Source organism: Callithrix jacchus, chromosome X, assembly GCF_049354715.1.
Source record: "Callithrix jacchus isolate 240 chromosome X, calJac240_pri, whole genome shotgun sequence".
NCBI classification, from domain to species: domain Eukaryota; kingdom Metazoa; phylum Chordata; class Mammalia; order Primates; family Cebidae; genus Callithrix; species Callithrix jacchus.
The window spans coordinates 3,825,503-3,848,479 of record NC_133524.1 but is presented as its reverse complement, the minus strand read 5'-3'; the positions used below and the strand labels follow the sequence as shown (position 1 = coordinate 3,848,479).

Here is a 22,977-nt window from a genome sequence, read left to right as displayed (position 1 = left end):
TACTAGTGTTCTTTGAGTAAAATGTTACCTGTGACCTTCCAATCTGGCAATCCAGTTCAACAACACCACAAACACATGCCATCAGCTTCCCTTTGGAAGAAGGTTTTTCTTTCTGGTGCTTTTGTTTATCCCTTTGGAAAAAGTGTTCACCTGCCTTCCTTCAATACCATAGTGTACATTTTCCCGAAACTTCACCAGCACCCCAGAGGTAAAAACACTCGTGGATCTCTTGGATGCAGAGGAAACTCAGGCCACATTAATTACAGGCTCATCTAGGCATTTCCTAATGAATGGTTACCAGCGAAGACAACGATTGCATCCTCAATGCTTTCTATCGAATTTTCTTTGGAATCGCTCAAGAAAAGCCTCCAAATAAACAGGCATGTTTAGAAACATTATTTTTAGAAGTCAGAGCTTGATACATGAATAAAATTGCTTTGACTGCATTCTATGTTTGCAGATTTTTAAAACTTCAGTTCATAGAAAGAGTGGCTTAGGGTTTTGTTTTATGTTATGAATTTTAACTAAATGATGTTCTGTCCAACTATAATATTTGACCACCCAGGGTTTCACTATGGATGAATCAATCCCTATAAACCCATTTAGAATTCAAGACCCTCTAACTTGGAAACAGTATAATACACACATGGAAAATTTCATGTTACTCAGAAGAAAGGACAGTTCTATAATTTTTCATTTTTTTCAAAAGTTGCTTTTTGTTTGTTTTGTCTTGTTTTCTTTTAGCTTTAAGTTCAGAGGTACGTGTTCACATAAGTACACTTGTGTCACGGGGGCTTGTTGTACAGATAATTTCACCATCCGGGTATGGAGCCTGGGGCCCTTAGTTATCTTTCCCAATCTGCTCCCTCCTCCCACCCTCCACTCTCCAAAATGCCCCAGTGTCTATTGCTCCCTCTACACATCTGTGCGTTCTCATCATTTAGCTTCCATTTATAAAGAGAACATGCAGTATGTTGTTTTCTGTTCCTGTGTTACTTTGCTAACGATAATGGCCTCCAGCTCCATCCATGTCCCTGCAAAGGACATAATCTTGTTGGCTTTTTTTTTTTTTGTGACAGGGTCTCACTCTGTTGCCCAGAATGGAATGCAATAGCACAATCACGGCTCATGCAGCCTCGCCCTCTCGGGCCCAAGTGATCCTCCCATCTCCTGAGTAGCTGGGACTATAGGTGTGTACCACCAGGCTTGGCTAATGCTTAATTTTTTTGTAGAGACGCAGTCTCACCATGTCTGCCAGGCTGGTCTCAAACTCATGGCCTCAAGCAATCCAAGAGGATATTTCTAAGTGAGCCTCAGCCTGAAGATGTTGTCCAGCTTGAAAACACAGGTGCGTAGGATCAGGGCCCTCCTTCAACAAGTAAAGTTTAAGCTGTTTTTAGAAGGTGTCCCATGGGCCATTATTATTATTACTATTATTATTTTTGAGACAGAGTTTTGCTCTTGTTGTCCAGGCTGGAGTGCAATGGCACTATCTCGGCTCACTGCAATGTCCACCTCCTGGGTTAGCGATTCTCCTGCCTCAGGCTCCCAAGTAGCTGGGACTACAGGCATGCACTACCACACCCGGCTAATTTTGTATTTTTAGTGCAGATGGGTTTTCACCATGTTGGTCAGCCTGGTCTTGAACTCCTGACCTCAAGTGATTTGCCTGCCTTGGCCTCCCAAAGTGCTGGGATTACAAACATGAGTGACCACGCCCAGCCCTGTTGGACATTAAGGCCTGAAAAATGGCAGAGAAGGTGACTTCTAAAACTGGGAATGATGGTGTTTCAGCTGGGCTAAGACCACAGCAGGTCTCTGATAACCGTGGTTATACATACACAAATGTATGTATAGGCAGGAGAATCACTAACCCAGGAGGTGGACATTGCAGTGAGCCGAGATAGCGCCATTGCACTCCAGCCTGGACAACAAGAGCAAAACTCTGTCTCAAAAATAAAAATTGATTATAAAATCAATTTCATCATCCTTGATTAGTCACACTGGGCTTGGCCCCATCAGCAGAGGCAGAAGTACAGAGGATTGTACTGGAATGTAGCCAACTCCTAGGCTATAGCAAAGTCCAAACATGTAAAGCCAAAACAAAACCATGATGGTACCATCCTGTGACAAGGAGCAAAACAAGAAGGAAAGATTGCAAAGCTAACAACAGTGAATCAATCCTTGTAAGGAACATGCTAGGCATTGGGGATGTCTCAATGATGCATGAAAATACTCAAGCCCCAATAAATGGCTCATCTGAGAAAATGAGAACGAATTATGTTGAGCATGAGAAAAGACATGTTCTTTTCCTGGAACACAGTTGGCACTCAACCAAGGGCATTACCGTAATTATGATAAGATCTGAGTACTGAAATTTGAAACCGTGTTACTGTAACTAAACATCTATCAGAATTCCCTGCCTGCCTTCTAAGACCAAATCATAGGTGGGTATATCCATCCCTGGCTCAATCTAGACAGGAATCCATCACTATATTGCTTGGAGAACCCCTTTCCAGATGCCCTGGGAAGACCTCTTCCAGCTCGGTCAAATAACAAAGTATTGAGGCACTCTGTATTTCTGAAGCATATGTTTCTATTGTTGTTTAGTTCATGTCTTTTATTAACTCATACACAGTTAGTTGTTTTCTGGTTTGTTGAAGCAGTAAGTCAGACAACATTTGCCACAATAATGTCTGTTAAAGGGGCTTGCCATAAACACTCCAGCCCCACAGTCATCAGAACAGCACTAATTTTGCCATTCTCATCCTCCTTATAATATTTCAGGACAGTCAGCTTCACCTTCTTTCTCTTCTGCTTATTCTCCTTGGGAGTAATGTAAGACTTCTTCTTTTTCTTAGCACCACCACAAAGTCTCAACATAAGATGAAGAGTGGACTCCTTTCAAATGTTGCAGTCAGACGAAGTACGTCCATCTTCCAGCTGCTCTACAGCAAAGATCAGTCTTTGCTGATCAGGAGGAATTCTTTCCTTATCCTGGATCTTGGCCTTTACATTTTCTGTCGTATCCAAGGGTTCAGCCTTCAGGGTGATGGTCTTCCTTTTTAGGGTTTTCACAAACATCTGCATTTTGGTGGCAGCTCCACCACAGATGGCAGATCAAAAAGGAAGCTGAAGCATATGTTTAGGTTGATAAGTTGCAACATAAATATATACATACACACACACATATACATATATAATATATATGTTTAACTCAGAATACATATATATGTATGTGTGTATATATGTCTGTGAAGGTGGCTACACACTTCATATATATACACACTAGAATATATTCTATAAAATATACTAGAATATATATTTACATGTTTTTTATACATATATGTAAATCGTAAAGTTTGCGATAGTAACTGCCTACTTTCTTATTTTTTATCTCAGTATATATATTTCTCAAAGAACTAAGAATAGAACTATCATTCAATCCAGTAATGCCACTACTGGGTATCTACCCAAAGGGAAGGAAATCATCATATCAGAAAGACAGCTGCACTTTATTTATTTTTTGAGATGGAATCTCGCTTTGTTGCACAGGCTAGAGGACAATGGTGTGATCTCAGCTTACTGCAATGTCTGCTTCCTGGGTTCAAGCAATTCTCCTGCCTCAGCCTCCCAAGTAGCTGGGATTACAGGCGTGTGTCACCATGCCCGGCTAATTTTGTATTTTTAGTAGATATGGGGTTTCACCATGTTGGTCAGGCTGGTCTTGAACTCCTGACCTCAGGTGATTCACCTGCCTTGGCCTCCCAATGTTCTGGTATTACAGGCATGAGCCACTATGCCTCACCACCTGTATGTCAATCACAGTGCTATTCGCAATAGCAAAGATATAGAACTAACCTGAGTGTCCACCAATGGATGACTAAATAAAGAAAATGGTTTTTTTGTTTGTTTGTTTTGTTTTCTTCTTGAGACAGAGTCTTGCTCTTGTTGCTCAGGCTGGAGTGCAGTGGCATGATCTCGGCTCACCGCAGCTTCCGCCTCCTGGTTCAAGCAATTCTCCTGCCTCAGCCTCCCTAGTAGCTGGGATTACAGGCACCCGCCACCATGCCCAGCTAATTTTTGTATTTTTAGTAGAGACGGGGTTTCACCATGTCAGCCAGGCTGGTCTTGAACTCCTAACCTCAGGTGAACCACCCGCCTTGGCCTCCCAAAGTGCTGGGATCACAGGCGTGAAACACCGCACCTGGACAAGAATATGTTTTATACACACACACACACACACACACACACACACACCATGGAATACTATGCAGCTGTAAAAGAGAATGAAATATCTCTTTTGCAGCAACATGGATGGAAGTGGAGGCCATTATCTTAAGCAAAATTACTGAGAAACAAAAAATCTACACTTGTACCTCCTCGATATATAAAAATGAAAAAGTAAAAAATAAAAATAGAAAAAAGTTTTATCTTGACATATATAGAAATATATATATTTTATACATCATTTATGCAAAATATATACACATACATATACACAAATATATAACATATATTTAACTCAGTATATGTTGTATGTAATTGATATTATATATACATTATATATACACACATACATACACAAACACACACATACAGTATACATGCTTAAAGAGTGATCAGCTCCCTTCACAGGTGGTCTCACTGTTGCCCAGGCTGGAGGGCAGTGGCACAGTCATAGCTCACTGCAGCCTTGACCTCCTGGGCTCAAGGCATCCTCACGCCTGCGTCTCTGAATGTGCTGGGATTATAGGTGAGCACCACCACAACTGACTAGTGAAAAAAAGTTTTTTGGTAGAGATTGGAGGGGGGTTTCCAATGTTGCCCAGACTGATCTCAAACCCCTGCGCCTCTGAACGTGCTGAGATCACAGGTGTGAGCCACTGCGCTCGGCCAGATGGTACAATTTTGATTCCTTTCATATTTAACAACACCTGCACCTATCATGGTATTGAATTTATAGTTCACTGGGTTGGGGACTCATTCCTCCAGAATGGCAGAGTTCAGCATTTCCTGACTCCACCGAAAAATTACGCTGCCTCATTAAGGCAGTAATGACCCTTCCATGCCTAACTCACAGGGATTTTCCTTTTTTGTCTCTCAAGTAATAGGCTGTGGTTTCTCAAGGATTTTTATGACCCTTCCAGATGAAAGCTGCTTTGTGAAGCAAGATGTGCAACATGCAGGCCATATTTGTAAGAAGAGGTAGCTATGTGGTCAAGGTCAGGGTGGGATCGGTGGAATCAGACCAACCAGCAGCCCCAACAGAGTTTAACGCTGCAATTCTGTGCCACACTTTTTCCTGGGTGCAATTTGCAGGCAAAGACACGTGCTTAATTGGGTGTGAAACCCGGGCCTTGATTAAAAGGACTTTATGAGCCTGCAACCTTGGGTTTCCAAGATGAGGCCCTCGCAGAGAGGGCGCGCGTTCCGCGGGGAAACACGAACTTGTCCTGAGTGCAAGTTCCTGGCTGGCCCTGAACCCCTCGGCCAGGCAGGGCTTGGCAGGGCTGTGCCCTGTCCTAACCAGGCTCTGGGGATGGCGGGAGCCTGCTAGTGTCGCACGTGTTTTGCATTCCAGCTCAGGATTTTGCAGAGCATGGAGAGCGGGTGTCACCCCGGCGGAGAAATGCCACCCACAAAATGCAGGTGCGGGCTGAGGCGAGGCTGGCAGCCAGGGGCCAGAAATCCAAACCGAGCCGCGTTCAGACTTCCTGAAGCCCCCTCCCTGATAGCTGCGCAAAATGGCTCGGCCTGGTCCCCTTAAAAATGTGTCCATTCTGACTTAGAGGCCTCTTTGCCTCTCGGAAAGCCCCCTGACCAGAGGACTGAGGGACTGGAGATGCCCTCCAGTCGTAGAATCGCTGAGATTCCTCAAAATAAGGGGGTTTGCAGTTTGACCCCTTGCTGCTCAAAGTGTGTTCCGCGAACCTGCAGCCCGGGCCGCCCTGGTGGCAGGTCAGGAGCGCAGCGTCCAGGCCATGCCGGGCCCGCACGCTGAAGCACTGTCTGTATTTTCCTAAGGAAAGGGGTGCCCAAATGTCCAGTTATATTTTCATTTCAAATCCCCATACATAGGGTTTTAAAATATAAGTATGTCCAAGTATTGCCTGAGCCACACTTAAGCCAGAAAAAAAAAAAATCTATGTGTCTCTAAAATTGAAATGCGTCTGCACAATTCTTTAACGAGTTGTCGCCTGGGTGTTTAAACCAGTGGCCAATCAAGTTTCACGTGCTACATTTGGTCGGGCGATCTCTCAGATTTGCCTTTCCCTAGTTCTTTAAAATGTTTATTTGGAAAGAATTCTAGATCCACAGGAAGCTGCAAAGAAACGCACCAGGTCAGACCCACCCTTCCCCGGCCCTTCCAAGTAGAAATCTGGAATCACCAGAGTCCTACAGCAAAACCCGGACACTGACCTCGTCCCCCAGATCCCGCAGCCCCTCTTGGAGATCCGCGCGCAGCGCGCCTCCTAAGGAGCCAGGCGAATCAGAGCCCCTCTTCTCACGAAACGCCAATTTCAGTTTTTATTTCTGAACTTCACTTTTGCTCAGCCACGCACTCCCTGTTCCCGGGCCCTCCGGGTCCCCCGGCCCTCTCGCCTCCCCATCTTACGGGCTTGGGCGCAGCGAGCCGGGTGGCCCGCCTGCGCGTCTCCAGGGAGAGGTCGGCCTGGGTGCCACCCCAGGGGCGCCCCGGGAGCGAAGAGGCCAGCGCAGCGCCTACCCTCCGTGGCCAGAGCCACCCGCAAGTCCGGGTCTCGGGCTCCTGGGCGGGGTCGCGGCGGAGGCGGAGCGCGCGCGAAGGCGACGCCCCCAGCCCCGCGGCCGGGTGGGGGCGGGGAGAGGCGCGGTCACGCCCAGGCGGCTTCCGCCCGCCCCATCAGCGCCCACGCAGCAGCTGAGCAGAAGGAGGCTGCGGACGCGACTTCGGGAATGCGCAGGGCCCCCGCCTCGCCCCCCCAGCACGAGCCGCGGCCCCCGCCTTCCCCGTCGCCGCCTGGCGCTCCGTGCCCGCCCCCCGAGGCCGGCGGCTGCTCCCACCCGGGGCTGCTGATGTTTGTGCGGTGAGCACCGCCCAGCCATTGTCCCTGCCACTCCGACAGCCGAGCCGGGACGCGCACCGGGAGGCGAGGGCGCGCATGGGGAGCCTCCGTTGATGCCGCCGCCGCCGCCGCGCCGCCCTCCGAGGCTGCCTCCCGGGAATCCCAGCTCCCTGAGCGCTCCGGCCCGGCCCGGCGTCCCGGACCTGAGTGCGTCCACATGGAGGCGCCCGGGCTGGCCCAGGCGGCCGCGGAGGAGAGCGACCCCCGAGAGGTGGCGGGGGGGACCCCCGACGGGGCGCCCGCACTCTGTCGTCCCAGCCCCGAGGCGCGGTCGCCAGAGTCGCCCGCCTACCGGCTGCAGGACTTCGACACGCTGGCCACCGTGGGTGAGTGTGCGCGGGGAGTCGGCCCGCAGGGGCGCGGGGCGCGACCGGGACGCTGTCGTAGGACAAAGGGCCCTGGGTGCCGGCCTCATGGGGAGGTCCCTGCCCCGTCGCTCCGGCTCGGGGTCCCCGTTCGGGGCTGCCCCTGCGCCCTGGGTCTCACCGGGGGGTGCTTGGAGAAGTGGAGCACACCCCCCAGCCCAGGCAGATTCCCCGACCGGCCGGTGCCTTCCCTGGAACTCCGACGGCTCCTCTCGGAGGCCACCCTCCACCCCCAGCACACACAGCACCCCGGGGCCTGGGCCGCCCGACGTCACAAAACTTCCTGCGGGTCACCTCGCCTGGGGGACCTCGTTCGCCCTCCCAGGCAGCCGCCCCAGGGACATGGGCGTGAGATCTGAAGGCCCCAGCGGGCCTCCCCCAGGCCAGCCTCCCCTTGTGCCCAGCGGCAGGGTCCTCGGTGGGGAATGTAGACATTTCTCCACGGGCTTCGGGAGCAGCTGGGCTCCGGGGGACAAGTGTCCTGTGGCTCTGTGGGGACTTGGACGGTGGCGTTGGGGACAGATCCTAACATTTCCTGACACTACGTGTGCTTTTGGTCTCGTGTGTCTGAAGTGGGTAATTCTTATATTGGAGACTTTCTCCGTTTCCTTTGTCCTCTGCCTTTGAACTTAACCCCGAATGGGCAGCTTGACATAGAGGTTTCGAGTTCTCTGTGCGCTTGGATCCGGACACGCGCTATTTATGGGGCAGCCCTGAGTGTGTCAGAATGTCCCAACCGAACGTGGGCGCTGGATTTAAACAGTTAGCACCGGTCCGCCTGTGCCTTCTTGGGGAGTGTGTTGCTGGGGCAGGAGGTCTCAGGCCCTCTGCCTCCTGTTTGTCCTCTCATTTGGAAAGGAGGAAGCTGGGCTGGGAAGCCTAAGGAGGACTCGAGGTCATAGTTTCTGGCTTAGGAAGACCAGCGGGCATAGCTCAGGTGCCTTCAGAACCGCTGAGGAAGAGGAGACTTCGCTTCCTTCAGTGACCTCTTTGCCACCTAGGCCTTGAGGAAGGAAGGGCCCACGAGGAAAGCCCGAGTTTGGAAGGACAGAGTGGGAGGAGGCCCTCTCCCTTTCACCTCTCCCTCCCTCCCCGTCTCTTTCTATCTCTCTCTTTCTCTGTTTCTGTCTCTCTCCCCCTCTTTCTGTCTCTCTGTTCCTGTCTCTCTGCATTTCTCCTCTGTCTCTGTCTCTCTCCGGTCCCCTTCCTGTCCTGGTTTCTCTGTCTCTGTTTCTGTCTCCCTCCCTTCTCTCTCTCTGCCTTGCCCCTTCTCTTGGTCCCCTGAAAGCTGTCCTGGGCTAATCTGAGAGCAGGGTGTGCTTTTCGGGGAAAGAAGGGCGGGGCAGGAACCTGACTAGTGCAGCTGCCACAGTAGGTGGAAATACAACTCAACAGTGGAAAATTGATGAGGTCCAGCTGTTCCTTGGCACTCAGCACCATCGTTCATCATTCTTTGGGGGTGCCCACATGGGTCCCTTGGGAAGGGTGGAGCGCCCCAGCTCCCCAGGCTGGAGGCTGGGTTAGAGAGCAGGATGTGGGCAGGAGGGCGGCAGAGGTGAGGGGTTCTGGTGCCACAGGGGACCACTCAGTTTGACGTCAAGTCAGCTTAGGGTGCCTAGCGGGTAACCTCATCCTTAAAAAGAGAGTGTCACTGCCTCTGGGGACTAAGCTGGCTAAGTGAGGAAGTCAGCATTGTTTTTTTTTTCTCAGTCCAGTCAGTACTCTCTTAATGAGGATGATGCTCCTTTCTCAAGGATAACTTCCTGTGGGCTCCAAGGGTGTGACAGAAGAACTAGGTATTCCACACTCGTTGGACAACAGGGGACCAGGACCCGGTGTGTGTGTGTGTGCGCACACATATCTGGAACACTCTCATGACAACTTCACAGCTTTGGTGGCATTATCTACAGCCTTTTATCCGAGCCCCTTTCTTTATTGTTGGTTAAAGAATAATCTGAGAGTGATTCACCTAAAAAAATTAGAATAAATTAAAAAAAATCTTAAACCCTTTAGAGCCTTTGCAATTGTGTCTCTGAGCCACAATCTCCAGCAGCTTTGGAGCGTTTTATAAGGCGTGATGGGGAAGAGTGAGGGGCGAGCTGGAGTCTCAGTCTGGACTTGGAACCAGTCTGGGTGGACGTGACTTCTCTTCATCCTGAGTTGTCACTGCAGGAACATAAGTCTGCTTTTAAGTGCTCTTTCTCCTCATTCCTAATTCTCTCAGGCCCCGAACAAGTACCCCACAGGAGTACTGAACTTTTTGAGGAGTGGGCCGAGGGGATCTCTATTCGGACTGCCAGTTGAGCAATCCTATTTTCTGAGCCAGTCACAAGCTGGGCATGGTGGCTCATGCCTGTAGTCCTAGCACTTTGGGAGGCCAAGGCAAGTGCATCACTTTCGCTCAGGAGTTCGAGACCAGCCTGATAAACATGGCCAAATCCTGTCTCCACTGAAAAAATACAAAAATTAGCCAAATGTGGTGGTGGGCACCTGTAATCCCAGCCACTTGGGAGGCTGAAGCAGAGCCAGGAGGTGGAGGTTGCAGTGAGCAGAGATCGTACCACTGCACTCCAGCCTTGGGTGTTGGAGGGAAAACAAAAAGATTGACCAGTTTTCCTCAAGTTCAGGTAGCTAGGAAGAATGTGAAGTTTACAGTTGTGAAAAATCTGATAATGGGATTTTTTTTTTCTTTTCTGTGCATGAAGGGATTCTGGAGTATGTCTGGTCTAAAGGCTGATTTAATAGTTTTAGGAACTTTGCATCAGAACAGCCATACTACTCCTTAGGGGAAAAAATGGTTTCTAATCTGGTTATTCAAATTTCTTGTTCACATAACCGAGCCATGCTTGTTCCTATGGGAGAGAACAATTGTGCTTTAAAAAAAGAAAATTGAGGGCCAGGTACAGGGGCACGTGCCTGTAGTCCTAGCTATTCGGGAGGTCGTGGTGGGAGGATGGCTTGAGGCCAGGAGTTCCAGACCATCTGGGGCAACATAGCGAGACCTGCATCTCTTACAAAAAGCTAGTAATAATAGCTGGTCATGGTGGCGTGTACCTCCTGTAATCTTCGTTACCTGGGAATCTGAGGCAAGAGGCTCACTATAATCGCACCACTGCCCTCCAGCCTGGGCGATAGACTGAAATCCTCTCTCTAAAAAATAAAATGAAAAAAATTATATTTTGGAAATGAGAAACTTACACTACTTAGAGAGAAGAGGACGACTCTCTGTGCAACCGTCAGCCAGCCTTATCTGATCAGCTTTCCTACTTATGATGACCACCTGAGAATTACTTTCTCTATGTATCAGATAAAAAATACTTAGGTTTTATTCCAAAAATGTCCTTATCAAATCATTTGGCATCTACGAGCCAGTGCTCGCTTCTCCTGGTGTTAGCCCCGGTGTTAGCCTGCCAGGAGGGAGGTAATTCAGGTGACAGTGGCCAGTCCTTGGATCCACATTTCATTTTCCTTTTCTCAACCTACTTCTGCACTGACTCATCTAAAAAAAAGGGAAATACTAACAACCTGTCCTAGTCGGTTTCTTTGAGTAAGATCCCAAAGTTCCCAGATCTCTATTAACAGTGTATGTATTTTGAAATACAGACTCACAGCAGATTCCAGAACAGGACCTGGAGTCTCATGCACCTCAGCCAGCTTCCCCACGGTGACTTCTTCATAGCTGTGGGACAATGTCAGAACCTTGTTATTGGCATTGGTCTGTCCCTATTAAAGAGAACACACACCTCGTTCAGCTTTTTTTTTGTTTGTTTTTGAGACAGGGTCTCACTCTGTCGCCCAGTCGGGAGTGCAGTGGCGCAATCTTGGCCCGCTCCAGCCTTGAACTACTGGTCTCGAGCGATTCTCCCACCTCAGCCTCCCAAGTAGCTGGAACTACAGGCAGGCATCACCATACCTGGCTAATGTGCTGAGTGGCAGAGTCTTGTTATGTTGACCAGGTCTCATACTCCTGGTGCCTCAAGCGAGCCTCCTGCCTCAGCCTCCCACAGTGCTGGGATTGTATACAGGCATGAGCCATCGCACTGGCTTCTGTTTGTGAGCGTGTGTACGTGTAGAGTTCTGTGCAGTTTCACCCAGTGTGTGGATTTGGGCAGCTACCACCCTGTAAACCATGGGGCAGAATGAATTCCCCCACCGCAGACCACTCCATCTTGCTTGATACTTTTTTTTTCGCTCTTGTTGCCCAGGCTGAAGTACAATGGTGTGATCTCAGCTCACTGCAACCTCTGCCTCCTGGGTTTAAGCGTTTCTCCTACCTCAGCCTCCTGAGTAACTGGGATTACAGGCACGTTCCACCATGCCCGGCTAATTTTGTATTTTTAATGGAGAGGGAGTTTCTCCATGTCGGTCAGGCTGGTCTCAAACTCCCGACCTCAGGCGATTCGCCCGTCTTGGCCTTCTAAAGTGCTGGGATTACAGGTGTGAGCCACCGCGCCCATCTAGATGCTTTTTTTTTTTTTTAAAAAAAAACTTTCACACCTATACAATCTGAAAATATTTTATTTTCTTAAGAGCCAGGAGATCTTAATAATTAATGATCATGGTTCTCAGATCTAAAGTGCTTATACTGGTAGGTTTCTGCTGTCCTTGGTTCTCGTGATTTGGCCAGAATTTCCTTTCCTCTCCTTGTTGCTGGGCTCTTATTAATGCCCCAAGTCAGTCCATTCAGGTTGTTGTAGCAAAACCCCATCAACTGGGTGGCTTACAAACCACAGACATTTATTGCTCACAGTTCTCGGAGGCTGGAGGTCCAAGATGAAGGCGTGGCAGAGTTGGTTGTCTGGTGGGGACCTGCTGCCTGATTCACAGATGGTGCTTCTCACTGTGTCCTCACATGGTGGAGGGGCGGGGAGCTCTCTGGGGTCCCTTTATGAGGGCACTGATCCCATCCATGAGGCTCCACACTCATGACCTCATCACCTCCCTAGGGCCTCAGCTCCTGACACCATCACCTTACAGGTCAGGATTTTAACACAGGAATTTTGGGGAGGCACAGACATTGAGTCCACGGCATCCCCACCCTATCACACCAGCATGCTGCTGGAACGAGTGGCATCTGAACTGGTGAGATTTTACTGTGTGCATAAATCAGCAGCCTTGTGGGCAGTGTTGATAGAGCAATTAGGAGTGCTGTTGGTGGCCTAACAATACACAGAAAGTGGAGCTCAGCCCTTTAATCTTATTTATCTGGCGTGGGCGCCCTGTGTGAAACTAGCTCATGCATGAGTGAATGACAGTTTCCACTTCAGTGCATTGCACGAATGTCAAGAGATGAGATCAAATATTACGCATCAGAGAACACTTCCAAGTATAGAAGTCCTGTCGGTTTCTCCTCTTCATTGTTTATCTCATTTTATTTTTAAAAATGTAATTTAATTATAAGTTCTGGGGTACAGGTGCAGGACTTATTTTTTAAATAAAAGAGACGGGATCTCGCTGTGTTACTCAGGCTGGTCTTGAACTCTTAGGCTCAAGCATTCCGCCTGCCTCCCCTGCTTGAACATGAATGCCAAGAGTGTGGGGACCTCTGTGTGTTGGGGTCACTTTCATCTCCCACATCCACAGAACAGACCTGGCACTTAGTGTGTGCCTGAGACCATCCACTGCGTGAATGCAGAGAGCAGCCCGCCTCATGTGCCTGGGGTTTCCTGAGGTGAGGAACCTTCAGTGTTAGCCAGGAAAGTCCCAGGCAGAGACAGGGACAAGCTGGTCACTCTGTGTGCGAACAAATGAATGGATGATGGCATTATCAGCAGTTGTTCTTTATGACACTCACTGATGCCAAGTACTAGCTGGGTACAGTATGTACATTAGTTTCTCTATGGGCAGAAGCCCCGCCATGCCAACATTAGTGTTATTTTCTTTGTTTTTCGTTTTTTTTTTTAGAGACAGGGTCTCACTCTGTCGCCCAGTCTGGGTTGCAGTGGTGCAATCACAGCTTACTGCAGCCTCGACCTCCTGGGCTCAAGTGATCCTCCCACGTCAGTGTCCCAAAGTGCTGGGATTACAGGCGTGAGCCCCCACACCTGGCCTCCCTTGAATTTTTATTTTTTGAGACAAGGTCTCTGTCACCCAGGCTGAGGTGGGAGGATCGCTTGAACCCAGGAGCTCAAGATCCATCTGGACAATATAGCAAGACCCCATCTCTAAAAATACATTTGTTTAAAGTAGCTGGGTGTGGTGGCATGCACCTGTAGTCCCAGCTACTAGGGAGGCTGAGGCAGGAGGATCACTTGAGCCCAGGAGGTGGAGACTGTGGTGAGCCATGATGGCTCTACTGTGCTCCGGCCTGGGCCACAGAACAAGGCCCTATGTCAAAAATAAAGAAAAGAAAATATTGGCCGGGCACAGTGGCTCACGCCTGTCATCCTAGTGCTTTGGGAGGCTGAGATGGGTGGATCATGAGGTCAGGAGTTCGAGACCAGCCTGGCCAACATGGTGAAACCCCGTCTCTACAAAAATTAGCTGGGTGTGGTGGCAAGCACCTGTAGTCCCAGCTACTCGGGAGGCTGAGGCAGGAGAATTACTTGAACCAGGGAGGTGGAGGTTGCAGTGAGCCAAGATTGCACCATTGCCCTCCAGCCAGGGTGACAGAGTGAGACTCCATCTTAATAAAATAAAAAGAAAATATCAAGGGAGATGAAATCGCATATGTACAGTTGAAAAGAAAAAAGAAAGAGAACGAGATAATCTTTTAAAAAGGTAGTAATGTTGATGGCATTCTGGTTGTTAAAAAAAAGCAACACTTTTGGGGAAATACAGGGAAAGCCCCAAGGCATTCCTTCCAAAAAGCTGAAAGTGCTTTCCTTAGAATTGTGACCAGTTTTCGTTAGGAAAGGCTGTGCTTAGGAACTTCCTGGTAAGCGCGGAGTGAGGAGGTGAAACCAATGTTTCTGTCTGTGTGACAGGTTCCCTCTGCCTGTTTATACAGGTGGCCTCCCCGTGGTCCTCTACTGTGGTGGGTCCAGTCCCATAGCCAGGTCTGGGGCCACCATCATCATATTTGTGTCCCTCACCCCAAGATTCTTATGTCAAAACCTTAATCCCGACAGTGATGGTGTTAGGAGGCAGGGCTCTTAGGAGGTGAAGAGGTCGTGAAGATAGAGCCTCATGAATGGGATTAGTGCCCTTAAAAAAGGGGTGCCAGCGAGCTCCCTTGCTTCTTCTGCCATATGAAGACACAGTGAGGTGGCACCATCTAAGAATTAGGAAGCCGGTCCACACCAGACTCTGAGTCTCCCATACCTTCCTCTTAGACTTCCAGCCTCCAGGACTGACAGCAGTGAATGTCTGCTGCTCTAAGCCCCCAGTCTGCCGTGTTTTGTGATGGCAGCACAGATGGATTTCGATGGGGCTCTGTTCACCCCACGCAGCAGGCTCCATGGACAGGCAGCTGCGATGCACTGCTCCGTCGTGCCCTCTTTCTGCACTGAACAGCTCTGCTTCTCCGTTCTGTTCTCTTCCACTTTTCCATGCCATATTTTCTTACTTTCTCAGCATCATTCCTCTTGTCTCTGGCCTCTTTTGAAGTCTTGTTTTCCAGGGACCTCCTTTTCTTCCTCATCTTGAGCAAGGTGCTACTGGCCCTGGGCTCCTCACCTTGCTTCCCACCTGCCGCTCTTCTCCTTGATGATGGAAAGTGAGGAAGAAGAAAAAATTCTAACATGAAGAGGAACACAGAACACGCAGATCCCGAGATGGAGAAAGCTGCCCGCTGGCTGCGGGGTCTCCCGGAGAAGCAGGGAGAGGAATAGGGAGGACTGCTGAATGCATATCGGGTCTCCTTTGGGTGGATGAACGTATTCTGGAACTACATTGAGATGACAGTGGCACAGCACTGTGAATGTGCTAAATGACACTAGATGGTTGATTTTAAAATGATTCATTTTATGTTGTCGTGAATTTCACCTTGATGGGAAAGAAAACAGAGGAAGCCAGGCTTGGTGGCTAGAGCCTGTAATCCCAGGATTCTTTGAGGAAAGAGATGGAGGTTGATGCCCTGGTGGCCAGATCTCGCAGAGCTTGGCAGACTTTTCTTTGTATTTTTTGAGACAGTCTCACTGTGTCGCCCAGGCTGGAGTGCCGTGGCGCGACCTTGGCTCAGTGCAACCTCTGCCTCCCGGGTTCAAGTGATTCTCCTGCCTCAGACTCCCGAGTAGCTGGGATTACAGGCGTGCACCACCATGCCTGGCTAATTTTTGTATTTTTAGCAGAGACGGAGTTTCACCATGTTGAGATCGTGAGTGGTGGGATTCTTGGTCTGTTTTGGAGGTTGAAGCCGTAAGAGTCCCTTCGAGAACGAATGCACTGTATAATTGTGTTAGTTTGCTCTGACAGTCATAACAATACTGCAGACTGACTGGCTAATTCAATAGGAATGAATTTCCCCCTCCGTCCTGGAGGCTGGAGGTCTGAGATCCAGGTGTGGGCAGGGCTGGCTCCTCCTGAGGCCTCGCTCCTGGGCTTGGAGACGCTGTCTTCTCCCTGGGTCCTCACAGGGTCATTCCTCTGTGTCTGTGTCCTCATCTCCTCTTTTTAAATTTTTATTGTTTTAGAGACAGGCTCTCGCTCTGGGCCAGGCCGGAGTGCAGTGGCGCCATCATAGCTCGCTGCAGCCTTAGCTTTCTGGGCCCAAGCAACCCTCCCCCTTCAGCCTCCTGAGTAGCTGGGAGCACAGGCGTGCACCACCATGCCCAGCTTTTCTCTATGTATTTTTCCTAGAGATGGAGTCTCTTTCTGTTGCCTAGGCTGGTCTCAAGTTCCTGGCCTCAAGCGATCCTCCTGCCTCAGCCTCCCAAAGTGCTGCGATTACAGGTGTGAGCCACCACGCCCAGCCTCCTCCTCTTATTAGGATACCAGTCCTGTTGGGTCAGGGTCCCTAAGACCTCATCCTACCTTGATAACTCCTCAAGGACCCATTTCCAAACACAGTCACATGCTGCAGGCTGGAGCTAGGGCACCAGTGTGTGATATTTGGGGGACACGGGCAGCCCATAGGCCCCGTGAAAATGCTAACACCTCCAGGGATACACTGGAAATCCTCCTAATGCGGTACTGGAGTGTCGTCCCAGTTAGACCTGGCTTCTTAGAAGATCCCCCTTCTTGGTTGACTTCCGGGGTCTCTCTCATGCTCCTTCACACTGAGTCTTGCATGGCTGCCAGAATGAAGGACCACAAATATAGTGGGTTCAAACCACATACAATGAAGAGAGACCTGCACTCCCAGGTTCCCTCCAGCACAACTGGCACAACAGCCAAATAGGGAAACAACCTACCTGCCCATCAGTGCATGACTGGGTGGAGAAAACGTGGTCTGCACACAGTGGAGTGCTATTCAGCCTGTAAAAAGCATCAGGTCCTGTCATTTGCGATGGTGTCAATGCAGCTGGAGGTCATTATGCTCAAGAAATAAGCCAGGCACAGAGAGACAGATAACAAATTATCTCGCTCCTTTTTTTTTTTTGGACAAGGTCTCACTCTGACACCCAGGCTGGAGTGCAGTGACATGGTCTCACTGCAGCATTGACCTCCCGGCCACAAGGGATCCTCTCACCTCAGCCTCTTGAGTAGCTGGGACTACAGGTGTGTGTCACCACGCCAGGCTATTTGTTTTGAATTTTTTGTAGCGATAGAGTCTCGTTATGTTGCCCAGGCTGGTATTGATTCTCCCGCTTCAGCCTCCCAAAGTGCTGGGGTTACAGGCGTGAGCTACCACGCCCCGCCTGACCTATGTACTTTAGAATCCCAGAAGCAAATCTCGTATCCTCCCGGAGGAGCAAGACAGAAACACAGGTGCTAGAGCGAAGTGTTTGCACAGAGACCTGAGTGTGTGGATAAAGTTGGTAACACCCACGCATGTGTGGGTAAACTTGGCAGGCCCCTTGTTTTCCAAGGTTCCTTTGTGGAAGAATGAAACCAATGCAATCGATACCTTTAAGACGCTTCTCCTTTCTGGAGCGTTTTCAGGCTCCATTTCCCGGGTGGGTGTGTTTTCCTGGCATTTCCCATTCTGTGCTGTGTTGGGTGAGATGGGATGATGCACATTTTGCTTCCCCAGTAAGGTCTTCAGTGGAAGTCCAGTTGGCATTTGCATTTGATCCGAATAGGAGAAGACGTGATAAATAGCCATCAGAGGCTGGGCGCCCGGCCTCACACCTGTACTCCCAGTACTTTGGGAGGCTGAGGCAGATCACTTGAGGTCAGGAGTTCAAGACCACCCTGGCCAACATGGCGAAACCCTCTCTGTACCCCCAAATACAAAAATTAGCTGGGCGTGGTCGTGGGTGCCTGTCATACCAGCTACTCAGGAGGCTGAGGCAGGCAAATCACTTGAACCCTGGAGGCAGAGGTTGTAGTGAGCTGAGACTGTGCAGCTGTCTCCAGCCTGGGCGCCAGAGTGAGACTCCATCTCAAAAAAAACAAAAAACCACACACATAAAAACCATTAGATTCACTGGAAGCCGCCCAGCAGTTCCCCTGTGATGGCAGAGTAGGCACGCAGGAGACTCACTCTACCCCATCTGAACACCTTCGGCGAGGATGAAAATGCCTTGCAGAGGAGGCACAGGCTCCAGGATGGAAATTCCTTCCGCCTCCTGCGCTGATGGTTTCTGCCTTCCTGTGCTGTGAGAGACCACGCAGAGCTGCTCAGTGTGGGAGGCTGTTGCCAGTCTGGCGAGTCTCCCCATGGAGGAGTTCCCTGTGGGACACCTCTCAGCAGTTCTTTCGGCCTTTCTTTTCTTATTTCAGATGATACGGTGGCCAGGTCAAGGGATTATGATTATTTTGTTTGCCTTTTGTTTTTTAGAGACAAGATCTTGCTCTGTAGCCCAGGCTGGAGTACAATCGCAGCCTCAAACTCCAGGGCTCAAGTGATCCTCCTGCCTCAGTCTCCCAAGTAGCTGGGACTACAGGCACACACCACCATGCCCAGCTCCTTCTCTGATAAGGTGGAGAGAAGAGAAGAGAGGAGGACATAAAACTGTCTGTTTGACTAGCTTGAGCCCTTCCATCCTGCTTAATCCAGAACTGTCAAGGTTAGACCCTGGTCATATTTTAATATGTTTGCCAAATAGGGCTGGGCACGGTGGCTCACACTTGTAATCCCAGCGCTTTGGAAGGCCAGGGTGAGAGAATCACTTGAGTCCAGAAGTTTGAGAGCAGCCTGGGCAACATAAGAAGACCCCTCCTCTACAAATAGGAAAAAGAAAATGAGCCAGGCATGGGGGCACATACCTGTGTTCCCAGCTATTCAAGAGGCTGAGATGGGAGGATTGCTTGAGCTCGGGAGGTAGAGGCGTCAGTGAGCTGTGATTGTGCCACTGCACTCTAGCTTTGTGACAGAGTGAGACCCTGTCTCAATTTTAAAAAAGAAAGAAAGAAAAATAGACCTTTCTTCTGTACAGTGTCTTCCCCGCTGGCCTTCATGCCCTCCTTCCTGTTTAAAAATCCATTTTCCACCAGGACATAGAAAAAGGAAGTTGTCTCCCACAGTCCTGGTACATTGTGCAAGTCCACAGCTCCCAGCAACCCATGCTGCTTAGCACGCGCGTTGTGTGTGCTCATTACATGAATTTCCAGGTAGTTATTTTGGGTGTTTATTGGGGAGGCACTCCATCAAAGAGATTTGAAGGGCAAACTGTGGAGGGTTCTTTTAAAATCGTTGACAACTAATTTGGTGGATGTTTTCACAGTGATGAATCATTCCCTTGGGAGTCATTTTGCAGAACAAAGGGGTTGCACACAGGTGTGGCCAGAGAGACCTTGGCACAGAAGAAAGGCCTTTGTAATGCTTCGGGCACCTGGGATCTCTTCGGACAGGCAGGCAGAGGGGGACACTGTGCAAGCCTGCCTGCATGTATTTGGGTATGCATGGTTATGCTGGCGTCTTGGCAATGACAGGACAAGAGTGGAGGGAAGCTGTTACCAGAAAGGGGTCTGGATCCAGACGCCAAGAGAGGGTTCTTGGATCTCGTGCAAGGAAGAATTCAGGGCAAACCCATAGAGTAAAGTGAAAGCAAGTTTATTGAGAAAGTAGAGGAATGAAAGCATGGCTACCACAGGCCGAGCAGCCCCGAGGGCTGCTGGTTGCCCATTTTTATGGCTATTTCTTGATTATATGGTAAACAAAAGGTGAATTAATCATGCCTCCCCTTTTTAAACCATATAGGGTAACTTCCTGACACTGCCTAGGCATTTGTGACTGTCATGACGCTGCTGGGAGTGTAGCAGTGAGGACCAGCAGAGGTCACTCTTGTTACCATCTCGGTTTTGGCGGTTTTGGCGGTTTTGGCCGGCTTCTTTACTGCAATCTGTTTGATCAGCAAGGTTTATGACCTGCATCTTGCGCTGACCTCCTGTCTCATCCTGTGACTTAGAATGCCTGTCCTCCTAGGAATGCAGTCCAGCAGGCTTCAGCCTCATTTTACCCAGCCCCTCTTCAAGATGGAGTTGCTCTGGTTCAAATGCCACTGACAGAGCTAGCTTATGGTTGGAGACAGCGTCATAGGGAATTATTCTTCAAAGATTGCAAAATGCAGCTTGAATGAGATTCCAAAAATCAAAAGGCTGTTGAGAAAGCAACTTGCCTAGAATTTCATCTTTATGGGCTGTTGATTCCATTTACAGTGACACCTTGAGGAAAAGTAGGCAACACACAGCGGCTCATGCCTGTAATCCCATTGCTTTGGGAGGCTGAGGAGGGAAAATCATTTGAGGCTAGAAGTTCTAGACTAGCCTAGACAACGTACTGAGACCCTGTCTCTACAAAAAAAAAAAAAAAAAAAAAAAATTAGCCATGTGTGGTGGCGCATACCTGCGGTCCTAGCTATTCAGGAGGCTGAGGTGGGAGGATCATTTGAGCGCAGGAGTTGGAGGCTGCAGTGAGCTATGATGGTGCTACTGCACTCCAGCCTTAGCGACAGAGCAAGATTCTGAAAGAAAAGAAAAAAAGAAAAGGAAATAAAAGATAAGAAAGAAAAGAGAAGAAAAAAGAAAAAGAAGTAATTTATATGTAAAAAAATCTGTGATGACTCATAATATTCCCTGGACTCTGGAATAGAAATAGTTAGACATTACTTTGTTTATGAAAGTTTTTCTTTAGTTCATCCTTAAACCGTTTAGATTTTCTGAGTATTTCTGAGTATTTTCTGAGAACAGAATCTGAGAACAGATTCTGTCTTGTCAATTTTGTTGATCTTTGGACTGGGTGTGGTGGCTTAACACCTGTAATCCCAGCACTTTGGGAGTCCAGGAGTTCAAGACTAACCTTGGCAACATGGTGAAACCCTATCTTTAAAAAAACAAAAAAAACCCAACAATTAGCTGGGCATGGTGGCGTGTGCCTGTAGTCCCAGCAACTTGTGAGGCGGAGGTGGGAGGATCACCTGAGTCCGGGAGGTCAAGGTAAAACTGAGCTGTGATAGTGCCATTGTACTCTAGCCTGGATGATGGAATGAGACCATGAAAGAAAAGAAAAAAAGAAGAGAGAAAGAAGAAGGAAAAGAAAACAGAAGATAAAAGTAAAAGAGATATAGAAAAAAATCAGTTAACGAGTCAAATATTCCCTGGATAGTTGAATAGAAATGGTTGTTGGACGTGACTTTATTCAGGCTTTTGTTTAGTTTGTCCTTAAATTATTTAGTATTTCATTTTGAGAATAGGTTCTGGTTTATCAGTTTCATCAGTTTTTGCAAAGAAACGGCTTTGGGTTTCCTTGATGTTTCTCCGTTGACTTCCTGTTTTCAGCTCCATTCTGTTTTGCTCTGGTTTTTCTTTAGTTTTTTCCACTCGTTTTAGGTTTCTGGAATTTTCTGAAGTACTGTATTTTGATACAGATTCTGAGCTGCTGCTTTGGCTGTCACAAGCCAGAGGATCCTAGAAGAAATAGAATCGTAACCATGGAAAACTGTTAGGAAACCCCATCCCTTCCGACCTTCAGAGGTCTTCAGGGCAGCACCATGGTGCACCGCCTAATTTTGGTGTTTCATAGTCTGATGTGTTCATAGCTTGTAACTGGTAGACTCTGAGCTCTGCTTTTTGAAAGTTTCTCTTACCCAGCTAGCTGGTGCTGTTTTAGCTCCGGCTTCCTCCTCTGTGTAATCAACACCCCCAGTTGCCTCTTTACCCAGAAAGCCATAGAAATAAATGCAGAGAAAACAAGTCAGCCGCCACCTGCTACAGAAGTGTGTCCTTAAATGCGATGCATTTCAGGACAGCTGTGTGAGTTCCGGGAGCTTGTCTTCCTTCAAAGGGAGAAGTAAAAATAACAGAAAGGTTGCAGCGAAAGCATTCTCAATTGAGTGGCATCTAGGCTTTAGTGTTGTGAATGCTCATTTAGAACTTCGGAAGTTGGGCTGGGCGCAGTGGCTCATGCCTGTAATCCCAGCATTTTGGGAGGCCGAGGCGGGTGGATCACCGGGAGGTCAAGAGATCAAACCATCCTGGTAAAACCCCGTCTCTACTAAAAATACAAAAAAATTAGCTGGGCATGGTGGCGCGTGCCTGTAATCCCAGCTACTCAGGAGGCTGAGGCAGGAGAATTGCCTGAACCTGGGAGGCAGAGGTTGCGGTGAGCCGAGATCGCGCCATTGCACTCCAGCCTGGGTAACAAGAGCGAAACTCCGTCTCAAAAAAAAAAAAAAAATGAACTTTGGAAGTTGTGGGATGGTAGGTGAGTGTGTGGTCTGGGATGGAGATTCTTCATGCTCTAAGAGTGAAAACCTGGTCAGGCGCAATGGCTTATGCCTGTAATCTTTGGGAGCCATTGCGGGAGGATCACTTGAGGTCAGGAGTTTGAGACCAGCCTGGCCAACATGGCAGAACCCTGTCTCTACTAAAAATACAAAAATTAGCTGGGCATGGTGATACATACTTGTAATCCCAACTACTTGGGAGGCTGAGGCAGGAGAATCACTTGAACCCTGGAGGGAGAGGTTATAGTTAGCCAAGATCATGCCACTGTACTCCAGCCTGGGTGACAGAGCAAGACTCCATCTCAACAACAACAAAAAAAGAATTTTGGAAGCTGTGGGACAATGGGTAAGTGTGTGCTCTAGGATAGATTCTCCACCTCTCTAAAAGTGAAAAACTGGCTGGGCATGGTGGCTCACATCTGTAATCCTAGCACTTTGGGAGGCCGAGGCAAGCATATCACTTGAGGTCAGGAGTTCGAGGCAGCCTGGCTAATATGGCCACACCCTGTCTCTGCCAAAACTACAAACCTTAGCTGGGCATGGTGGGGGGTATCTGTAGTCCCAGCTACTCGGGAGGCTGAGGCTTGAAAAGCCTCGGGAAAATCGCTTGAATCTGGGAGGCAGAGGTTGCAGTGAGCTGAGATTGTACCACTGCACGTGCCACTCCACACACGAGTAAACTCCAGCCTGAGCGACAGATTCTGTGTCAAAAAAAACAAAAAAAAAACAAAAAAAACCCCACAAAGACAAAATAACAACGGCAACAAAACAAAAATGAAAACCTTCTTTTGC

At 48.9% G+C, this 22,977-nt stretch overlaps 1 protein-coding gene across 2 annotated transcripts in view; it reads left to right on the top strand.

Moving 5' to 3' along the window:
- Positions 1 to 6,888: 6,888 nt before the first annotated feature.
- Positions 6,889 to 22,977, top strand: part of PRKX (protein kinase cAMP-dependent X-linked catalytic subunit) — a 104,837-nt gene continuing 88,748 nt past the window's right edge. For both annotated transcript variants that reach the window (XM_035289368.3, XM_008988903.4), the window contains exon 1: positions 6,889 to 7,435. In XM_035289368.3, the coding sequence (XP_035145259.1) occupies positions 7,267 to 7,435 (169 nt within the window). In that variant the 5' untranslated portion in view covers positions 6,889 to 7,266. The remainder of the gene's footprint in view (positions 7,436 to 22,977) is intronic.